Below are 23,381 nucleotides of genomic sequence, written 5' to 3' on the forward strand. Positions count from 1 at the left end.
AGATCTACAAATAGCCAGCAGGTGTATGATTAGTGAAGAAAGTGTAAAGGATGTGAAGAAAAGGAAATCCTGTTACACTGTTGATGGGTATGTGAGTTGGTATAGACATTATAGAAAATAGCATGGAAGTTTTTCCAAGATTAAACATTTATCTACCATGTGACCCGGCAATTCTTCTGGATATTAATCCATGGGAAACAAACTTGAAAGTGAAAGTCACTCAGTTGTGTCCAACTCTTTTGTGACCCTATGGGTATGTATAGTAAGTGGAATTCTCTAAGCCAGAATATTGGAATGGGTAGCCATCCCCTTCTCCAGGAGATCTTCCCAACCCATGGATTGAACCCAGGTCTCCTTCATTGCAGGTGGATTGTTTACCAGCTGAGTCACAAGGGAAGCCCAAGAATACTGGAGTGTAGCCTATTCTTTCTCCAGCAGATCTTCCTGACCAAGGAATTGAACCAGGGTCTCCTGCATTGCGGGTGAATTCTTTACCAACTGGGCTAATGCTTAAAGTCATGATTAGCATGGGATAGGTAGAGTTGAATCCATCTCTTTTTGACTTCAAAGTCTGTGCTTGTGAAAGCTAACCATGAAAAGTGACAAGGATGAATCCAAATGATACACAGTATGCCAACATGTTGAGAGACTTGAATCTCTCTAAATGCTTTTATTGCTATGGGCTGTTGTATACCACAGGATGTCATGTGCCTACAAGACAAATTTTATATTTGACTCGCTTTTGCTATTATTCTTTTTTTAAAAAATAAGATTTATTTATTTATTTATGACTGTGCTGGACTTTTGTTGCTGCATCTGGGTTTTCTCTAGTTGTGGTGAGCAGGGGCTACTCTCTATCCCCTGCTGTGAGCAGGCTTCTCATTGGAGTGGTTTCTCTGGCAATGGATCATGGGCTTTAGTCACGAGCTTCAGTACTTGTAGCCCGTGGGCTCAGCAGTTGCAGATCATGGGCTCTAGAGCACAGGCTCAGTAGCTGTGGAACTTGGGCTTAGCTGTCCCATGGCATATGGGATCCTCCCGGACCAAGAATAGAACCTACGTCCACTGCATTGACAGACGGACTCCTCACCATTGACAGGAAGCCCCTCTTCCTGTCTTTTTAATAATACATTCATGGATTATGTGTTGTTACAATGATAGTAGTTAAACTGTTATAATGGGAGGAGTTTCTTTTTTAAACCTCTTAAAAGTTGACATATATATCATTATCACTAAGCATATTATTTTTTTGAATTAGGTGTATAGCAGTTGCCTCTTGATGTTTTTAGAGAAAATGAGCCAAATAGAAATTTTAAAAAAATCCTAAGTCAACCTAGTTTCTATCTTTCTCCCCTTTACCCTCAAGACCATCCAAGAAGGCACAGGAGTGTACAAATGCTAACATTTTTATGCCTTTAATTGTTAGGAGAATTAGTGAAGTCATATTTTCAAAGTAAAATGTTAAGTTTGCCTCTGTATTCAAAAACATAACAAGATTGTCAAAGAATAAAATGAGGCTTTTTATGTAAATATTCTTTGACAGTTGATAAGGAATGAAATGGAAGATATCATTTTTCATTAGATTTTCTAAATAACTTACTGATGCTATATAATATGTCATTATTACAGATTAATCTTACAGATTAATTTTATAAGAGATCTAAGACTTTATCCTAGAATTGATACTCCATTTTCTCAGCCGTCTCATTGCAATCTTCATGTCTTTGTTCCTCAGTGTGTATATAATTGGGTTCAAGAAAGGAGTGACCACAGAATAAAAGACAGCAAGGAATTTGTCTAGTGACTTGATGGGGAATGGCCAGGCATAAGTGAAGATACATGGTCCGAAGAACAAAAGAACTACTGTGATATGGGCAGTTAAAGTAGACAGAGCCTTGGATGACCTCTCTGAAGGGAGATGCTGGATGGTCACTAAGATGACAGTGTATGAGATGATTAGGAGGAAAAAAGAACACACGGTGAGCACACCACTGTTAGCAATGACCATGATATCCAACCTATAGCTATCTGTGCAGGCAAGTTTGATGACCCTAGGAAGGTCGCAATAAAAGCTGTCTACCTCATTGGGACCACAGAAAGGTAAGTTCACTGCAAAGGCCAACTGGCTCACTGAGTGGAGAAAGCCAGTTCCCCACGCAGCAGCCACAAAGCCAACACATACATTGCCACGCATAATTGTAGTGTAGCAAAGGGGTTTACAGATTGCTACGTATCTGTCAAAGGCCATGGCTATAAGGATCACCAGCTCACTCCCACCAAAGAAATGAAGCAGAAATATCTGAGCAAGGCAGCCCTTGAATGAGATGACCTTACATTTACTGAAAAAATCAGCAATCATCTTGGGGGCTGTGACTGAAGACAGACACAGGTCAATGAGTGAGAGGTTGGCGAGCAGGAAGTACATGGGGGAATGAAGGTGGGAATCAGAAGTCACAGTTATGACAATAAGAAGGTTTCCAAACACAATTCCTACATAGAATACAAAAAAGAACACAAATAGGAAAATCTGGAGTTCCTGAGAATTGGAGAGTCCCAGAAAAATGAACTCAGTCACCGTGGAGTGATTTGTTTCACTTATTGATTCATTCCAGGAAATATCCTCTGTAGTTACCTTGAATGGAGTGAGAAGAAAGTCAGAAATATTATATTCAAATTCAGAGCCCCAATTTGTGTTATTATGTTCACACTCATGATGACATTCTGTGCTTTGTTACATAAAGGAATTTAAAATGCCTACAATCTAAACTCAATTTTATCACACACTCTTTGCCTGAATACGCTTTATAGTCCAGTTGACGAAGCTTTAGTGTTTTCACTTATGTTAGGCTTATTCCTAATAAAATGCTTTTTTCATGTTACCCTCTCTGCCAGATTAAATTTATACCCTGACCATGCATTTATGTCCTCTTTCACTGAACTCCAAAACAGTTCATATTCTCTGGACCATATCGTAGCTCTTAGAAACATACAAAACTCTATGATTGTCACATCTACAAAGGCTTTTCATGACATGCATTTTTGAGAAGGTATTTTTAGTAGCCCAATAGTTCATCACAATAATCTTGTATACAGTTATTGGAAACTTTTCTATTAAACTAAAACAAATCCTCATTCACAATTTAATTGTGAGGCAATCATAGTGTATGGGTTTTGTGTGCATCTGTGGATCTTGAATTCATCCTCTTTAAGATTTCTTTTGTCATTTTGTAAATGCAAATACTAAGTATATTCTTTTTTATGGTTATTATGAATTTCAACTGAAATACTAAATATAAAATATTTTGCAGTTTTTGTATTTGGTAATTACACAATAGATTTAGATGATTATTAGTAGTGAGAGTTATCACCTCTGATTCATAGAAAAACCCTGGCTCCTCAATAATCATTTAAAAGTATATTTGTATTCTAAAAATAATTATCATAGCAAGATTTAGTTTCCCTATCTTTTAAATGAGTGCATTGGATCAATATTTTTCTAAATCCCCACTAATCCAATACTCTATAAGGATTGAGGGAGGGACATAATTTAAAAATAATTGTCATAATCTCTCAGGAACTTGGATAGCAATATGAAAACTAAGACAGATGTAGAGATTCAGTCTTATGGAAACATTACATTTATGAGAATTCTGAAAGAGAAACTAGGAATTATAAGAATTTATAGAGGATAGAATTGATATTTAACATTTGGTAATATGAAAATGCTTAGAAGAAAGAGTTATGCCAAAATAAAATTAAAGATGAAAAATAGAAGAAAAGAATAACAACACAAAAATAAGGTTTAAAAATGAGAGAAAGAAGTTAAAAGTAAGAGAATGTCACTGCAGAGGATGCGAGTTTGATTCCTGATGGCGGAACTTAAGATTTCACATGCTGTGTGGGGTGGCCAAAAAAGTTTAAAAAACAAAACAAAATTTAAAAAAATAAAAATTTGAAAGTGAGGAAAATATTTGTTGAGATAAAATGTGAAGAAATTTTAATAGGAAATGAAATTGGAAAAGGATTCTAGAATGCTTACTATGGGATTCTTGTTTAATTATGTTGACATGAAAAACTGTTGCAGAATTATGAGCAATTGTTTAATCAATTTCTAACAAATGGTAAGCAGTTAATAATAGCCATTATAAAAAGTAGTAATAACAGGACATGTGTCAACACATGTGTAAGATAAAAAAAATGATGCTAATTTTTTTATTCTGAGTAATTGTGAACACTGTCACAGCTTTAACTCTGATAATAGCTATAATAAGATCTAGCATAGCAATGTATACCATATAGGTCATTTTTAGAGGAAGTAATACATTTGGAAGGAAGTAAAGGATGATGATAATAAAATGTAGAGGTATTGATGGAATATCTTTGTAAGTTGCTACCTGAGAGCTAAGAGCCTGAAGAGTGGTCTTTGGATGTAAGTTGCGAAAGTCATTTCATATATATATTGGGGAGTCCAGAAGTTTTGCAGTAAGTGAAGTAGAAAATGGAATGGTAGCTTGAAGGGGAAGCTATAAAAGAGAGGAGAGGAAATTGGCGGGTCTCAAGGAGTCATGAAAGGATAGGGTATGGCTCATCAAATTTTTTGGGGGAGTAGTATTATGTTTTCTCTCCTTAATCAGTTATTCCACAGTCCCTGGAAATTGCATTTTTTTTTTTCTTCATTATCCATTCCATAGCCCTATTCTCAAGCTCCATATTACTGTTTTTAAAATCCTATAAATATTTGGCAATTATAATTTACTTCCAAATATAAAGAGATGCCTAGTAGTAAAACAAGTCATAAATAGTCATTTTAGTCCCCTTCTGCTTAGCACAAATATAATCATACTTGTCATTGACAATAAAGAGGATGAGATTCCTATTGTGAGATCATTTCTGACATGACTGGTTGATTTGGATGTTTCTTTAAAGTCAAGGAATGTGATTTAGTATTTTCTTTGGATATTCACTGATGTGGAGTCATTTCACTGAGAAAAGAGGACAAACTGGATAGTTATGTCAGTATAGGTTTACCAAAGTGTTATTTGCGGTGAAAAGATTTTCTACCATGGTAACAAGTAAGAATTCAAATATACTGTTCTTCAGCAAAATGAATTTTTATTTTCACCAACCTCAGGATTCTTCCATTTTTCCTGAAAAATGCACATAAAATTGAATTCTGTAGAATGGGTTATTACTAATAGAAGCATTTTATTGTCAATACAAATGCTACAGTTTGGTTAATTCTGCTAATATATTTCACTTTCACATTCTACCTACCTCCTTCATAACTGGAAGACACTACAGCAATTTTCAGAGCAAGGTGTGTAGACTTTTCTTTTATTTGCACTTTCTCATGAAGTATACAGTTTCCAAGAGAAGAAAATTGATATAAACTATCCTCTTTAGCAAATGACTTCATTAATTAAGAACCATTTATGGAAGTGACCAGAGGCAGATGAAGAGATCTGAAAGTAGTCATCCTGAACTTTGGGTATTGAGACTAACTCTTATAGTCTCACAAGCTTTCCCCTGAGGAGATACACAAAATCTTCTTGATTTAAGGGCTAATGTCACAGTTTCTTGGCTAACTCAGGTACTTCTATGACTCTCACTGAATTTAAAGGTAAATTTTTAAAGAAGCGTAGTAAAACAAATTCATAAAATTGTGCAGTTAAAATTCAGACATGTTAAGAAGGAAGCAAATAATAGTGTTTTAGATTTTATAGAAAGCAGATAGCTTAAAATTTGTGGATAAAATATAGGAAAAATACCTTGACAAATAATAAGTCTAAGTTCTTATTATTTATCATTTTTATTGAGTAGCTTTAATTATCATACAGTGGTTAAAACTGAACTGACTTATTACAGTTAATGTTCCTTAAATTAGTCATAGAAAGAATCCAAATGCTCTCTCAGCTGTGCTCCATGACCATCAGACTTTCCAGATTTTACCTGAATGTTGCCAATCATCTTTGTCCTAAGAGCCCTTACTTAAAAATGAACACATTAAAGAAGCTGAGATCTGAATGGAGTATCCTCCTCTAGTAAATAAGTCCCTTCAAATACTTACAGAAGTGTAGATACTTTTAAAGAATGAATCAAGGTATGCTTTGAAAACAAATATTGAAAAAAAACTGGAAAATAGGCAAAATTTTGCATAATATAAAATACTAGAGTCTATTTCTAAAACAATATTGTATGAAATACATTATCAAAGTCTAAAAGCAATTTTAAGTCTTAATATAGTGTCATAGTGTTGACCTTCCTATTTATCTAATTAAAATACAATTATGATGAGAATTGCTTCTTCCTCAATTTTAATGTCTACTGGTTTACATAAACCTATATTTTATCTTTGGATCTACATAATTTCCATAAGAAATATTAATTGATTTCCAACGATGCTTGTTATCAAATGGAAGATACTGATGAAGTTAAATTGCATGTATAGGTGTATATATATATATATACACATATGTATATATGTATGTGTAATACACACACACATATACACACATATGTATATATGTATGTACATATGTGTATATGTATATCCATATGTACAAATATACATATGTATATATGTATGTATTAGTTAGTTAAGTCACTCAGTCTTGTCCAACTCTTTGTGACCCCTTGGACTGTAGCCCACCAGGCTCCTCCGTCCATGGGATTCTCCAGGCAAGAGTACTGGAGTGGGTTGCCATTTCCTTCTCCAGGGGATCTTCTCGACCCAGGGATTGAACCCAGGTCTCCTGCATTGCAGGCAGATGCTTTAACCTCTGAGCCACCAGGGAAGCCCTATATGTATGTATATGTGTATGTGTATATATATATATGTATGTGTGTATATATATGTATATGTATGTAAGTATATATGTATATACATATAGACACATGTGTATATATACATGTACATATACACATGTACATATCTATATGTAGATGTAAAATATCCACATGAATATTGAATGCAGTCATTAGTGGTAACTACAGTTCAGGTTTGGAGTTTAGATAGAAATATAAGCTACAACTCTATGTAAATGAAATTCCTTGATTCAATACCTTCTTTTTTGTTTTTTTTATGTATCTTATCTATTTTATGTATTTTTTGTATTTTCAGTTTTTTTTAATTTTTTTTTATAATTTTATTTGTTTATTTTTGGTTGTGCTTGGTCTTCGTTGCTGTGTGGACTTTTCTCTAGTTGAGGCAATCCGGGGCTACTCTCCAGTTGTGGTTCATGGGCTTCTCATTGCTGTGGCTTCTCTTGTTGCAGAGCACAGGCTCTAGGGCATGCAGGCTTCAGCAGTTGCAGCATGTGGGCTCTAGAGCACAGCCTCAGCAGTTGTGGTCAATGAGCTTAGTTGCTCTGCAGCATGTGGGATCCTCCTGGATCAGGGATCAAACCCATGTCCCCCGCATTGGCAGGTGGACTCTTTACTACTGAACCACTAGTGAAGCACCAACTTCTCAGTTTTTAAAAGCAATAATGAAAATGAGCACATTCTATAGTGTTCATGGTGACCACAAGGGTCTTGATGATCCATGACATTCATCTTGTGCTCTCATCAATGAAATCTCTCATGTCACTTCCCTAAAAATTACAAGGCGTTGACTTAGCCTTGTCATTACCACCTTCATATCTCTGTTCCTTAAAGTATATATGGCAGGATTTAAGACGGGGGTGACAACAAAGTCCACAATGGCAAAAAATGTATCCAGTGACTTTGTAGGGAAAGGCCATACATAGAGAAACATGCATGGAAGGAAAAACAAAAACACTACAGTGATGTGAGCTGACAGAGTGAAGAACGCCTTGGATAAATGCTTTGAAGAATGTTGTCGGACAGTGATCAGAATAAAGATGTATGATATAAGTAATAGAAAGAAGGTGCCCATAGATATGAAGCCACTGTTGGCAGTGACTACAAATTCTAGTTTGTAAGTATCTATGCATGCAAGCTTAATAACCCGAGGAAAATCACAATAAAAGCTCCCCACATTATTAGGTCCACAGAAGGGTAAATTTATGACAAAGACAAACTGAGACACAGCATGAGTCACTCCAGTTATCCAAGCAGCAACTACTAAAAACATGCACATTTTGGGATTCATAATAGTTACATAATGGAGAGGCTTGCAGATTGCTATGTACCTGTCATATGCCATGGCTATGAGCAGCATCATCTCCACTCCTCCTGTGACATGGATAAGGAACATTTGTAGCATGCAGTTGTGGAAGGAAATGATTTGACAGTCACTGAAAAGATCAGAGATCATCCTAGGAACTGTGGTGGATGAAAGGGCTAGGTCAATGAGTGATAGGTTGGCCAACAGAACATACATGGGTGTATGTAAGTGGGAATCAAAAATCACTGTGAACACAATGAAGATGTTTCCCAGGATAATCCCCAAATACAACACAGAGAAGAAGAGAAAAAGTAAAAACTGCATCCCTAAGGAAACACAAATTCAGTTACCACAGAGCCATTTACTTGGTCCATTGAATCATAAAGAAGAGAGGACTGTCAAGTGACCTGCAACAAAAGAAAGGTGGGATCAACTTAATACAACTTAAATGTTGTGTTAAATGTTAATAATATAAAATTTGTCCTTTAGCTTAATTGATAATAGACTACTTACAAAATAATGGGAACCAGGGCATAAAATATTGAGTACAACAAAGCTGCGCTCAGAGACAATCTTTCGCTTTAAATGATCATATTTATTTAAATATGTGAGCAGTCAGACAATTTATGGTGTTAGAAGAGAATGTATAGCATAAACTCAAGGAATACAGATGAAGTAAAATAATAAAAGTTAAAAACAAAAATACTGAATCCCAGAAAATTGGAAGAGGGTATAAGAGCATATAAAATGATTAAAAAAATAGATAACCTTTTAATCAATATAATCATGAAAAATAAAGTTAAATTGAACTTAGAAATGAATATGAAAAGTGTTAGTTACTCAGTTATGTTCAACTCTTGGTGACCTCTGCAGCCCACCAGGCTCCTCTGTGCATGAAATCCCCCAGGCAAGAATACTGGAGTGGGTTGACATTTTCTTCTCCAGAGGATCTCCCTGATCCAGGGATTGAACCTGGATCTCCTGTATTGCAGGCAGATTCTTTACCATCTGAGCCACCACACAGAAATGAGTATAGACATGCAAAATAACTGTTAAGATACCTCTGAAGGTTATTTCCAACATGTACTTAAAAACAATCTACCTTAAAAATCTTATGTGAATTTGAAGTACCATAGACAGATAAAAGATTGGTATCTTCATAATATTTATAAAAAGTGAAAATTGTTTAATAAAACCTCTGAGGCCTAATAGATAAATGGGAAAATGATATGAAGAGATAATTCAGAAAAGTAAACTATTTATGTATTTTTGCATATATATATATATATATATATCTTTCTCAGAAATAAAATAAAATATAAAGCTATTATTTTTCTATTAAGTTAAAAACATTTTATAGTTATTCTTGTCAAAACCAACACTCATTGAAATAGGCACATTCATACACCACTGATAGAAATATAGACTAATCTAAAATTAAGAAAATATTTTGAAATGGTATTGATGAACAGAGAAGGGACTTGACACACAGAGGGAAGGTGAGGGTAGGACGAGTTGAGAAAGTAGCATGGACATATATACACTGTCACGTGTAAATTAGATAGTGCGATGTTGCTATATAACACAGGAACCGCAGCCTGGTGCTCCTTGATGACCTAGAGGTGAGGGTTCGGGGGAGTGGAGGGAGGTCAAGAGCGTGCATGAGTATGGCAGAAACCAACACAACAGGATAAAGCAATTTTCCACCAATTTAAAAAGAAACTAAAGATTATTAAATAAAATATTTTGAAATCATGTGCCAAGAAGCTTGAATCTGTACCACCTGGTGCAGTAGTACTCCTTGTGGAATTCTATTTGTATCGAAAAAGATTTTTGCACAAATATGTTTTTCATACTTTACAGTTGAAAAAACTTTGAACAATTTAGATGTCAAACATTAGGTTTAATTCTGTTATGAAGGAAAATATTATAGTTATCAAAATAAGTGTTAATAGAAATTTATAATAGCACTAGTAAGAATTTTATTTATAATATTAAGTGCAAGAAAAGTACACAGATTGCATAGTACAGTAGTTGACTTTTATTTTTTAGAACTTGAAAAATCCTTTAGATTTTAATTATCTTTCAGTATAGCTATCATATTTATATTAGATTTTTTGATAAAAACATCCAAGAGCACAGAGAGCTCAAGGATGATTTATTAAGAAGGTTTAAAAGCAAAGATTAACTTGTAATTAATAGAAGACTAGCTGGAGAAGTAAAGGACTTTAATACTTCTCTCATCCAATTAGATATTTTCATAAACTTCAGAATTGATTAATAGATGATAGTATTAGGGCAGAATATAGCTAAGTAAGTATAGTGTCCTGATGGATCTGGATTTTGATGGTGGAAATAGGGAAGTTTTGATTAACTTCCTATTTCAGCAATATACTATTCTTTCTGTTGCCTCTTGATTAATTTTTCTATTGACTTCTACCTTCTCTCACCTAGATGTTCTAAACACCCTTCCTAGCATTTTCTGTTTAACCATTTTAAATTTATTCATTCAATTATCAATGGACTTCATATTTAAATCACCCAGGTCACAGGGGTGTAAGGACAAAGAATTTGGGGAGTGGAATGGAATCTGGGAAGCATTATAGAGTTCAGAAAGTCATCCCTAGAAGATTTCATGGCAATACCCTCTATTCTGCTGAGCAGAAGGTGTTTGTTGACTTCCTGATCTCACCATTCAATTCACTGTCTTGGAGTAATAAAGCTGAAGCTTAAGAATCATGTTGACTGCTTATGATCAAAGATTTTATCCTATAAAACTAACATAAAACATATAAACTCAATTCTTTAAGATTCCATCATTGTTAAAGTGGGTGCTTCATCTTATAAAAACAATTGAAGTTTTCTCTAAATTGATTTGTCATATTTGAAAATTTCCACCTGTATTAGCTTAGTACTGCTGAAATGGTGCTTGTCTTGGAGTGTGAGTGATAATTAAGTTTTTTAAAGAGGAAAATACAATACTCTTTGAGTCTATTAGCCTAAAGACTACAAGATTCCATTTAAAAGTGTAATTAAATTTATTGACAATCTTTAATTATGCTAAAATGGTATAGTTACAATATAAAACAAGAGCTATAAGCATAGTAGTGTGGTGAAGTCAGTCAGTAATATGTCTAAGGAATAGGCAGGAAAGAAGATCTAAAGAAGAGGAAGAATGAAAATAGATTAGAAAGGGAGTGAAGGAAGGCAGTGGATGGAATAATAAGAATAATAAGAATTCTAAAGGACAAATAAAGAGGATAAAATGATAATTAAAAGAGACATTGGTGCAATGTTGCACATCTTTGCTTAAATTGCCTGTCATTGTTTACATTAACACACATCAATACATTATGAACACCTAAGAGTGTGAGCTTTATTTGCATTTCCATTCACTATTTTAGTACTTTTTCCCTGAAAGGATGGAAAGTAATAATAAAATTTTAGGGAAAATAGTCACTGATATGAAGAAAAGTTGACTTTAGGCAAATAAATAATGGATGTGGCAGAGGGGTTTGACAGTATGGAGTGGGTATAGTTTTGGCATGGTGGTTCAGCTGACAGGTCCACCTCTGAAAAATTAGGAAGTAACTGATTAAAAACACCCGTTTAACCTCCAGTCAGTATTTTGCTTTTCTTATTTATAATATTTATAGCTTTTTGTAAAATGTAAAAATTAAAGTTCATTACGTAGGTACACTTTCTGCTTTGTCTAACACTGTGTCACTTGACTAAAACAGGCTGGCACATATAAAAATCTCAAAGAATATTTGAAGAGTAAATTGTCCAGAAGTAGTCACTGAATTGCTCATGTAAGGGGAGAAGGCAATGGCACCCTACTCCAGTACTCTTGCCTGGAAAATCCCATGGACGGAGGAGCCTGGCAGACTGCAGTCCATGGGGTCGTTAGGAGTTGGACACGACTGAGCGACTTCACTTTCACTATTCATTTTCATGCATTGGAGAAGGAAATGGCAACCCACTCCAGTGTTCTTGCCTGGAGAATCCCAGGGATGGGGGAGCCTGGTGGGCTGCTGTCTATGGGGTCGCACAGGGTCGGACACGACTGAAGCGACTTAGCAGCAGCAGCAGATCATGTTAGAAACAAAATAGAAGTCCTCACAAATATATAGAGAAATTGAACTTAACAATACCTTCTCCACAAGTTTGTGCTTCCTAATGATAACCTAATTTTATATATATATATATATGTGTGTGTGTGTGTGTGTGTGTGTGTGTATATAAAATCAGGATTATTTAAGATAAGTGAAGAAGGGCCCACCCATTCTGTTATAAGCATCTAGAATTAACATGTTTCATTATTCCAGAAATCCTGATGACCTGAGAATGCTTGTTTGGAGAAAAAGACCACATACTTGGTTTCTCTGCCTTCTTAGGAAACACTGGTGACTGTGTGAAGTTCCCAGGAGTTCTTCAGAAGCCAAGTCCCCTTAGAACTTGCTATCTCTCCTATTAGAGATTTAAAATTTATCAGTTATCCAATGCCTGGAGGGACAAATCTTTAAACAAAAGAAGATTATTAGAATGATACATCTTTATAAAAGTGGGAAAGAACTCTGAGATTATTTTGCCCAGTTATTTCATTCTACAGATGGAAAACAACCCAGTGAGGTTAAATGCCCAGTGTATTTGCAGCAATACATTCAGAGCCAGCACTAGAAGTCAGCCTAACTCAGTCCAATGACCTCCTCAGTTACGATCTACACCTGCTTGTAGAAAAAGTCATTAAAAAGCTAGACTGTTTATATTTGATAGTATCACACCAAATTGGAAGGGTCCTATTCATCCCTGAGTTTTCTTTCCTTTTAAAATAAATTGAGCCATCCCTTTCTGAAAGACTATTTTTTTTTACCCTGTTGGGTATTGCTCTTCCTTATCCCCTCTCCTATTTCTTCAAACAACGTGGCCAGTTCTTGAACAGTTCTCTTTCAGAATTTGCAACCAGCATCTCCTCTGTACCATCCTCTGGCACAACACCAGAATCTTCTTTGAATCTGAGCATATGCTCTCAGCCTACGCATTGGCTGGAGCCTTCAAATTCAGAGGAAAGTAATAATGAAGGAGAGGGAATCACAGTAGAATCCTGGAGGCTGAGGACTGAGATTTCCTTTTGTTTAAAAACAGAATTTGGTCCTTAAATAGGGTAGGAATACGTGAGTCCAGAAGTCTGTCTTGCACAATGGAAAAAGAAGTTTAAAATGAATTGGAAAGCACAAAAGCCAGAAACGTGAATCTTGAAAAATCTTCACATTAAGAAGAGGAGTTAAAAATATCAAAAGGTATATGTGTGTGTGTAATTAATTTTACAAGACAATGCAATTCAATGATTGAAATTTGATCATAGAAAAGAGAAGGTATAGGATGAAAGGACAAACACATTTCAAAGGAGAAAATGACACAATATTTTACAGGGGAGCAGAAATGGAAGGAACGTTGATGGTTATCGGGAGAGGGAAGCAACAGTGACAGGGGCAGTTTTGTAATTTAAAAGTGTCTTTCTTACTTGCCTGTTCAGTCACAGGGTGGATATTTTTAGGAGAAGAGAAAGTCAGAGAGTGTACTCTTTATCTGTAAATAAGCACTCCCACCCCACTCAAAGACAAAGCTATATATAAGTTTCTCCATAATGAGAAATAACCTAATTAGCTGCATAAGAGAGTGACCCGCTGCTGCTGCAAAGATGGCCAATACTCAGCCCATTATTAGATTCTCTTGGGAACTAAATCTTTGAGTCACATTGGTTTCCCCAAGAGAGAAATATTGAAAAAGTTTTCTGGTGATGAAACAGAGGGAAAGAAGAAAGATTTTTAAAAAAAAATATTATTGGGATATAGTTGAGTTACAGTGTTATATTAGTTTCAGCTGTACAGCACAGTGAACCTGTTTTACAGGAAGGTTTTGATATAACATATTGGATTGTGTAAAAAAATTCCTCTTTATGGTGGATGGTCTTGCTTTGAGTGACTGAGATGAAGGTGTGAAAATATATCCTGAGAAACGAGATATTCATAGCACCAGACTTGAAGAAATAAATCTAAACCCTTGATAGGTAAAGATAATTCTCATAATTCATAATAGAATAATTTTCCTATTTTTAATTATGGCAGATGTTTACCTGTGACTCTGCTTGTGCTCATGAACTGCAGACTACTGGGGATGAAGGTCTTAAATGGTTTTAAACTTTATTTTTCCTGACTTGACTGGATACAAGTAAATTTTGGGTTTGTTGGATCAATGTCTGAAGAGAAAAAAATGTAGGGAGTTATTCTGAGTTGTCTGTAAGAGGAGCATGTTTACCTGAGAAGGAGATAATTATTCAGACGACCTGTAACAATCATCAAGATTAGCCTAGCAGATTTCTCTGAAAAAGACTGACTTTATCTTTGATATGTACTGAAAAAATTTGATCTCCAGGTTACCATGGTGGCCTCAAGGTTTCAAAGCTCTATTTTTGTTTTGAGTTGTATATCATTTTCTCCTGCTCAGAAACTGTATACTTTAGAAGAGCAGCAGAGTTATGGCTTGTCTAAATTAATTTCTGTAAAATAGTGACATTTCAAATTAGTGGAAAATTTCTCCTGATCTCCCCCCACACCCAGGGCTTGCCGGTAACACTGTGAGCAGTATGTGTGTGTGCTGTGCCTGCTTGCTCAGTCGTGTCTGACTCTGCGACCCCATGGACTGTAGCCCGCCAGGCTCCTCTGTCCGTGGGGATTCTCCAGGCAAGAATACTGGAGGGGGTTACCATGCCCTCCTTCAGGCGACCTTCCCAACCCAGGGATCGAACCCGGGTCTCTCTGCACTGCAGGCGGATTCTTTACCATCTGAGCCTCCAGAGAAGCGCTGTGAGCAGTGTAGAACTCCATAAATTAAATCTTTCTACCATGCCCCTGGAACGACTGTGCTTTTGTTCTAAGGGAGGAGATTGGGGTGCCAGGGAAAACAGCATATTAAGATGAATGAGGGAGAATATAGGCAGAACAGAGTCCTAGGGAGCTGGCAGCTAGGCACAGAGCATCTCTTGGGGCTATGTGAGGTTCTCTCCTGGGGCATGCATCGCAGGTTAGTTGGCAGTGGAGAAACCTCAGTCCCAGTAGAAGATCGGAAATTGTTAATGTAGAGTTCTTGAGACCTGGGAGTATCAGAGAGGCCTGAGACCAGTGATTCACAGGCTGAGATTGGCTCAAGATTTGACTCGACCAAGCCTGTAAAAAGAACTCAGTGGTATGTTTCACAATAGATTTCAGTTCTACTTCAGGAGATAGAGGCAGAAAAAAATTAATTAAGGAGAGAAGAGTGAAAAAAAAAAAGGGGGAGGATTTCTTTAAATCTGTGATCTTTGACCAAAAGTAAAAAGAAATCCCAATTGCTATGCAACAAATTATTCACGTTGTTAATTTTTATTCTTTGTTGGGGTTTATAAATTAATTAATTTTTATTTTTTAAATAAATTTTTTTTGTAGTATAGTTGCTGTATAATCTTGTGTTAGTTTCTACTGTACAGTGAAGTGAATCAGCTATCCATATGCATATATCCCCTCTTTTTTGGATTCCCTTCTCATTTGTATCAACACAGAGCACTGAGTTGAGTTCCTTGTGCTATATAGTAGGCTCTCATTAGTTATCTATGTTATACATAGTAATGTATATATGTCATTCCCAATCTCCCAATTCATCCCACCCTCCTTGCCCCCTTCGTTTCCATACATTTGTTTTATATGTCTGCGTCTCTGTTTCTGCTTTGCTAATAGGTTCACCTGTACCATTTTGTTTAGATTCCATAGTTCAGTTCAGTCACACAGTTGTGTCCGACTCTTTGTGACCCCATGGACTGCAGCACGCCAGACTTTCCCTGTCCATCGCCAACTCCCAAAGCTTGCTAAAACTCACGTCCACAGAGTCAGTGATGCTATCTAACCATCTCATCCTCTGTCATCACCTTTTCCTCCTGCCTTAAATCTTTCCCAGCATCAGAGTCTTTTCTTTTCTTTTTCTTTTTTCTTTCTTTATTTATTTTCATTTATTTTTATTAGTTGGAGGCTAATTACTCTACAATACTGTACTGGTTTTTGCCATACATTGACATGAATCAGCCATGGATTTACATGTGTTCCCCATCCCAATTCCTGCTCCCACCACCCTCCCCACCCCATCCCTCTGGGTCTTCCCAGTGCACCAGCCCTGAGCACTTGTCTCATGCATCCAACCTGGGCTGGTGATCTGTTTCACCCTTGAGAGTATACTTATTTCAATGCTGTTCTCTCAGAACATCCCACCCTCACCTTCTCCCACAGAGTCCAAAAGTCTGTTCTGTACATCTGTGTCTCTTTTTCTGTTTTGCATATAGGGTTATCGTTACCATCTTTTAAAATTCCATATATATGCATTAGTATACTGTATTGGTCTTTATCTTTCTGGCTTACTTCACTCTGTATAATGGGCTCCAGTTTTATCCATCTCATTAGAACTGATTCAAATGTATTCTTTTTAATGGCTGAGTAATATTCCATGGTGTCTATGTACTACACCTTCCTTATCCATTCGTCTGCTGATGGGCATCTAGGTTGCTTCCATGTCCTGGCTATTATAAACAGTGCTGTGATGAACATTGGGGTGCACGTGTCTCTTTCAGTTCTGGTTTCCTCGGTGTGTATGCCCAAGAGTGGGATTTTTGGGTCATATGGCAGTTCTATTTCGTTTTTTTTTTTTTTTTTTTTACTTTTTTATTTTATTTTATTTTTATTTTTATTTTTATTTTTTTTTATTAGTTGGAGGCTAATTACTTCACAACATTTCAGTGGGTTTTGTCATACATTGATATGAATCAGCCATAGATTCTCCATAGTGGCTCTACTAGTTTGCATTCCCACCAACAGTGTAAGAGGGTTCCCTTTTGTCCACACCCTCTCCAGCATTTATTGCTTATAGACTTTTGGATAGGAGCCATCCTGACTGGCATGTAATGGTACCTCGTTGTGGTTTGGATTTGCATTTCTCTGATAATGAGTGATGTTGAGCATCTTTTCATGTGTTTGTTAGCCATCTGTATGTCTTCTTTGGAGAAATGTCTGTTTAGTTCTTTGGTCCATTTTTTGATTGGGTCATTTATTTTTCTGGAATTGAGCTGCAGGAGTTGCTTGTATATTTTTGAGATTAATCCTTTGTCTGTTGCTTCGTTTTCTATTATTTTCTCCCATTCTGAAGGCTGTCTTTTCACCTTGCTTATAGTTTCCTTTGTAGTGCAAAAGCTTTTAAGTGTCATTAGGTCCCATTTGTTTAGTTTTGCTTTTGTTTCCAATATTCTGGGAGGTGTGTCATAGAGGATCCTGCTGTGATTTATGTCGGAGAGTGTTTTGCCTATGTTCTCCTCTAGGAGTTTTGTAGTTTCTGGTCTTACATTTAGATCTTTAATCCATTTTGAGTTTATTTTTGTGTATGGTGTTAGAAAGTGTTCTAGTTTCATTCTTTTGCAAGTGGTGGACCAGTTTTCCCAGCACCACTTTTTTTTTTTTTTTATTAGTTGGAGGCTAATTACTTCACAACATTTCAGTGGGTTTTGTCATACATTGATATGAATCAGTCATAGCCCAGCACCACTTTTTAAACAGGTTGTCTTTTTTCCATTGTATATCCTTGCCTCCTTTGTCGAAGATAAGGTGTCCATAGGGACGTGGATTTATCTCTGGGCTTTCTATTCTGTTCCATTGATCTATATTTCTGTCTTTGTGCCAGTACCATACTGTCTTGATGACTGTGGTTTTGTTGTAGAGCCTGAAGTCAGATTTTTCTTTTTTTTTTCCATTTTTTTTTAGTATTTGGAGGCTAATTACTTTACAATATTAAACCACTACAATATTGTAAAGTAATTCACCTCCGGATGCATGAGACAAGTCAGACTTTTCAAATGAGCTAATACTTCGCGTCAGGTGGCCAAAGTATTGGAGCTTCAGCTTCAGCATCAGTCCTTTGAATGAATATTCAGGACTGATTTCCTTTAGGATTTGATCTCCTTGCAGTCTAAGGGACTCTCAACAGTCTCCTCCAACACCACAGTTCAAAAGCATCAATTCCTCGGCACTCAGCTTGCTTTGTAGTCCAACTCTCACATCCATACATGAACTGGGAAAACCATAGCTTTTGACTAGATGGGCCTTTTTTGGCAAAGTAATGTCTCTGCTTTTTAATATGCTGTCTAGGTTGGTCATAGCTTTTCTTCCAAGGAGCAAGCATCTTTTAATTTCATGGCTGCAGTCACCATTTGCAGTGATTTAGGAGCCCAAGAAAATAAAGTCTCTTACTGTTTCCATTGTTTCTCCATCTATTTGCCATGGAGTGATGGAACCAGATGCCATGATCTTTGTTTTTTGAATGTTGAGTTTTAAGCCAGCTTTTTCACTCTCCTCTTTCACTTTCCTCAAGAGGCTATTAAGTCCTTCTTCACTTTCTGCCATATGGTGGTGTCATCTGAATATCTGAGGTTATTGATATATTTCCTGGAAATCTTGATTCCAGTTTATGCTTCATCCAGGCTGGCATTTTGCATGATGTACTCTGCATAAAAATTAAATAATATGTGCAGGGTGACAGTATATAGCCTTGACATACTCCTTTCCAATTTGGGACCAGTCTGTTGTTCCATGTCTGGTTCTAACTGTTGCTTCTTGATCTATATACAGATTTCTCAGGAGGTAGGTAAGGTGGGTTGTATGGTATTCCCATCTGTTTAAGAATTTTCCACAGTTTGTTGTGATCCACACAGTCAAAGGCTTTGGTGTAATCAGTAAAGCCGAAGTAGATGTTTTCTTGGAACTCTCTTGCTTTTTTGATGATCCAAAAGATGTTGGCAATTTGATCTCTGGTTCCTCTGCCTTTTCTAAATCCAACTTCAACATCTGGAAGTTCTCAGATCACATACTGTTGAAGCCTAGCTTGGAGAATCTTGAGCATTACTTTGCTAGTGTGTGAGATATGTGCAATTGTATGGTAGTTTGAACATTCTTTGGCATTGCCCTTCTTTGGGATTGGAATGAAAACTCACCTTTTCCAGTCCTGTGGCCACTGCTGAGTTTTCCAAATTTGCTGCCTTTTGAGTGCAGCACGTTCACGGCATCATCTTGTAGGATCTGAAATAGCTCAACTGGAATTCTATCACCTCCACTAGCTTTGTTCATGGTGATGCTTCCTAAAGCCCACTTGACTTTGCATTCCAAGGTGTCGGATTCTAGGTGACTGATCACAGCATCGTGATTATCAGGGTCATTAAGATTTTTTTGGTATAGTTCTTCTCTGCATTCTTGCCATCTCTTCTTAATATCTTCTGCTTCTGTTAGGTCCATACCATTTCTGTCCTTTATTGAGCCCATCTTTGCTTGAAATTTTCCCTTGATATCTCTGATTTTCTTGAAGAGATCTCTAGTCTTTCCCATTCTATTATTTTCTTTATTTCTTTGCGTTGATCACTGAAGAAGGTTTTCTTATTTCTCTTTGCTATCCTTCAGAACTCTGCATTCAAATGGGTATATCTTTCCTTTTCTCCTTTGCCTTTAGCTTCTCTTCTTTTCTCAGCTATCTGTAAGGCCTTCTCAGAAAACCATTTTGCCTTTTTGCATTTCTTTTTCTTGGGGATGATTTTGATTCTTGTCTCCTGTACAATGTCATGAACCTCTGTCCATAGTTCTTCAGGCACTCTGTATATCAGATCTAGTCTCTTGAATCTATTTGTCACTTCCACTGTATAATCAAAAGGGGTTTGATTTAGGTCATACCTGAATAGTCTAGTGGTTTCCCCTACTTTCTTCAGTTTAAGTCTGAATTTGGCAACAAAAAGTTCATGATCTGAGCCATAGTCAGCTCCCAGTCTTGTTTTGGCTGGCTGTGTACAGAGCTTCTCCATCTTTGGCTGCAAATAATATAATCAATCTGATTTCAGTGTTGGCCAGCTGGTGATGTCCATGTGTAGAGTTCTCTTTTGTGTTGTTGGAAGAGGGTATTTGCTGTGACCAGTGCGTTCTCTTGGCAAAACTTTGTTAGGCTTTGTCCTTCTTCATTTTGTACTCCAAGGTCAAATTTACCTGTTACTTCAGGTATCTCTTGACTTCCTACTTTTGCATTCCAGTCCCCTATAATGAAAAGGACATCTTTTTTTGGGTGTTAGTTCTAGAAGGTCTTGTAGGTCTTCATAGAACCATTCAATTCCAGCTTCTTTAGCATTACTGGTTGGGGCATAGACTTGGATTATTGTGATATTGAATGGTTTGCCTTGGAAACGAACAGAGATCATTCTGTTGTTTTTAAAATTGCACCCAAGTACTGCATTTTGGACTCTTCTGTTGACTATGGATGGTTACTCCTTTTCTTGTAAGGGATTCTTACCTACAGTAGTAGATACAGTGGTCATCTGAATTAAATTCGCCCATTCCAGTCCATTTTATTTCACTGATTCCTAAAATGTCAATGTTCACTCTTGCCATCTCTTGTTTGACCACTTCTAATTTACCTTGATTCAAAGACCTAACTAACCCAGGTTCCCATGCAATGTTGCTCTTTACCGCATCAGACTTTACTTCCATTACCAGTCACATCCACAACTGCGTGTTGTGTTTGCTTTGGCTCCGTCTCTTCATTCTTTTTGGAGTTATTTCTCCACTCTTCTCCAGTAGCATATTGGGAACCTACCGACCTGGGAGTTCATCTTTCAGTGTCCTATCTTTTTGCCTTTTCATACTGTTTATGGGGTTCTCAAGGCAAGAAAACTGAAGTGGCTTGCCATTCCCTTCTTCAGTGGACCATGTTTTGTCAAAACTCTCCACCATGACCCGTCTGTCTTGGGTGGTCCTACATGGCATGGCTCATAGTTTCATTGAGTTAGGCAAGGCTGTGGTCCATGTGATCAGTTTGATTAGTTTTCTGTGACTATCGTTTTCATTCTGTCTCCCCTCTGAGGGATAAGGATAAGAGGTTTATGGAATCTTTCTGATGGGAGAGACTTCTGATGGGTGAGGCCATGCTCAGTAAATTCCACATATATGCGTTAATATAGGATTTTTGTTTTTCTCATTCTAACCTCACTCTGTATTTAATGACAAGTGTTTATTGATTGTTTTCTATACTGCTGCTACTGATACTGATGTTTGGCAGTGAATATGATGGCAGCATTAAATAGCTCCTCCTCTCATGAAACTTAAGTGTAATGAGGAAGACTTACATTGAATAAGAAATCATGAGTGTCGCTAATGTTACAAAAGTGGTAATAGGGAGCGCTATAATAATACATAATGAGAAGAGAGTTCTTGGACCCAGGTCCTGGGAATTATTCCCTGGTAAAATGTTGCTGAAACTGAGATTTGAAGAATAAGTAGATGTTACTAGGTGAAGCATGAAAGACAAGTGTTTCAGATAGTATGATTCATCAGTGCAAAGCCTCAGAGATGAGAGAGTTTGACATTTCCAGGCAAGTTAAAAAAACCACCAAATTGGCTCTGAAATTAAAGGGAAAGAGCATGTTGTTCTCAGAGGCAGGAGACATGGTGGGAACCAGGTCTCTGGTGGCCTGATAAACTTTGAAAGAGAGGTGATGTTTTAATTTAAGTTCTGTGACAGTTATGTTAAAGTCATTGAGCAAAACAACTACATGCTTAGATTTATATTTTTAAAAATCTCTCTACTGAAATGAAGATAATGGGATAGATTTGAAGCATGAAGACCACATAGTTGACTTAAAATTCTATTCTAAAAAATAATATGTGATGGTTTCAACAAGAATGGTGACATTGTAGAAGAAAATAAGGGGAGGTATATAAAAATGTTTATAAGGTGGAATTTATAGACTTGTTGATTTATTGAATATTGAGGATCAGAGTGAAGGAGGAGTTCGTTATTGCTACTGGGCAAGTGTTTGAGCCATTTATTGTGACTTTGAAAGAACAGGAGATTTGAGGTGGAGCCATGGGAATGGATGCAACCTAGGGACAGAATATAAAGTGAGAACAGGTTAAAGATGCAGTTCTGAGGAATCTTAAGTTTGTCGGTTGAACAAATGAGGGAAATTCAGCAAACAGATGCTGGGAAGAAATTACCCAAGAGGTAGGAGGAAAACCAGGAGATTATAGTGATTTAGAGGCCCAGTAGGATATTTGAAGGAAGGAGTTATCAGTAATAATTAAGTTAAAAATAAATTCCTGTCCAGATGAATAAGAAAATATTTAAAAGAAGTATTATTGTCTTATTTATACAGAGGAGACAGAGATGTTACTGTCCATTCCTGTAACTTTAACAAAGTCTTTATTCTGGGTGTAGAAATCCTCAATTAAATTGATTATGCCTCAAACTTTTTGGCTTTCTATTATTTCAAGGCTATCAAACACAGATACATAAACTCTTGCATGGGGCCGTGGGGTGGAGGGGGGGACGGCGCTTGTGGTGGTGGTGGGGTGGTGGTTTGACAGATCAGGAAACCATATTCAAGGACCTCTAAATACACATTCTTGGGTGATTGTTATCCTGTGAAGCAACTATTAATTATATGTCTTTTTGAAAGAATAAACTGAACTGGTTGAATATTAGAACGTCTTCATATTCAGAATAACAGAGAAGCAGAAAAATAGTGTAAAAATATTTGGTCTGAATTCATCTAAAATATTGATAGTGTTAAGGAAATTCTGTACATGCAATCACTGAAATCTAAACAGAAAATTGAAATGGCATCCTAAACTGAAAAAACTCATGGTATAGTCAAGTCTTGAATTCAGGGCTAAACATAAATAATAACAGTTGATTTTATTCTTACTGTAAATTAAGATAAAATTAAAATAGAAAATTAAAAGTATATACTTTATAATTTACCCAAACATACATTTTAGATACTTAATCTATTAGCTTACCATGAGATATATTTGTCAATTTTTGAGGTATTTATTTATATTTGAGAGTAATTATACCCAGCAAGTACTAGGAAATGGCACCAGAAAATGGTATTTGAAAGTTAAGTTTAAACCTGGAGGTCAGCTTAGTTTTCTCTTCTTATCTCTCTTCTCCATGAAAGTAGATACAGTCAACTTATTCCCTGTGATTGGCAAAATAAAGTCAACTCAAACTTGACAGTCAATTTCTACAGGTGCATCTTTGTTGAACTGTCATTCAAAATAATAATTCTTAACCATAGTAATGATGATAGTCACATGATTCTGTTTTTGGTGAGCTTGAAGCATCTTGTGCTCTAGATCTGCTCCATTCA

The 23,381-nt window shown here is 36.4% G+C and overlaps 1 protein-coding gene and 1 pseudogene across 1 annotated transcript; both read right to left on the bottom strand.

Moving 5' to 3' along the window:
* Window positions 1-1,563: 1,563 nt before the first annotated feature.
* On the bottom strand, window positions 1,564-5,967 carry LOC122705664 (olfactory receptor 4F4). The gene is made up of 2 exons (XM_043921083.1): window positions 5,950-5,967; window positions 1,564-2,632 (listed from the first exon to the last, which is right to left on the bottom strand). Exons 1-2 carry the CDS (start codon window positions 5,965-5,967, stop codon window positions 1,661-1,663), a joined length of 990 nt encoding a protein of 329 aa, XP_043777018.1. The 3' UTR covers window positions 1,564-1,660.
* A 1,612-nt stretch (window positions 5,968-7,579) lies between these two features.
* Window positions 7,580-8,502, bottom strand: LOC122705527 (annotated as a pseudogene).
* Window positions 8,503-23,381: the final 14,879 nt, after the last annotated feature.

Source organism: Cervus elaphus, chromosome 12, assembly GCF_910594005.1.
Source record: "Cervus elaphus chromosome 12, mCerEla1.1, whole genome shotgun sequence".
Lineage (NCBI taxonomy): Eukaryota > Metazoa > Chordata > Mammalia > Artiodactyla > Cervidae > Cervus > Cervus elaphus.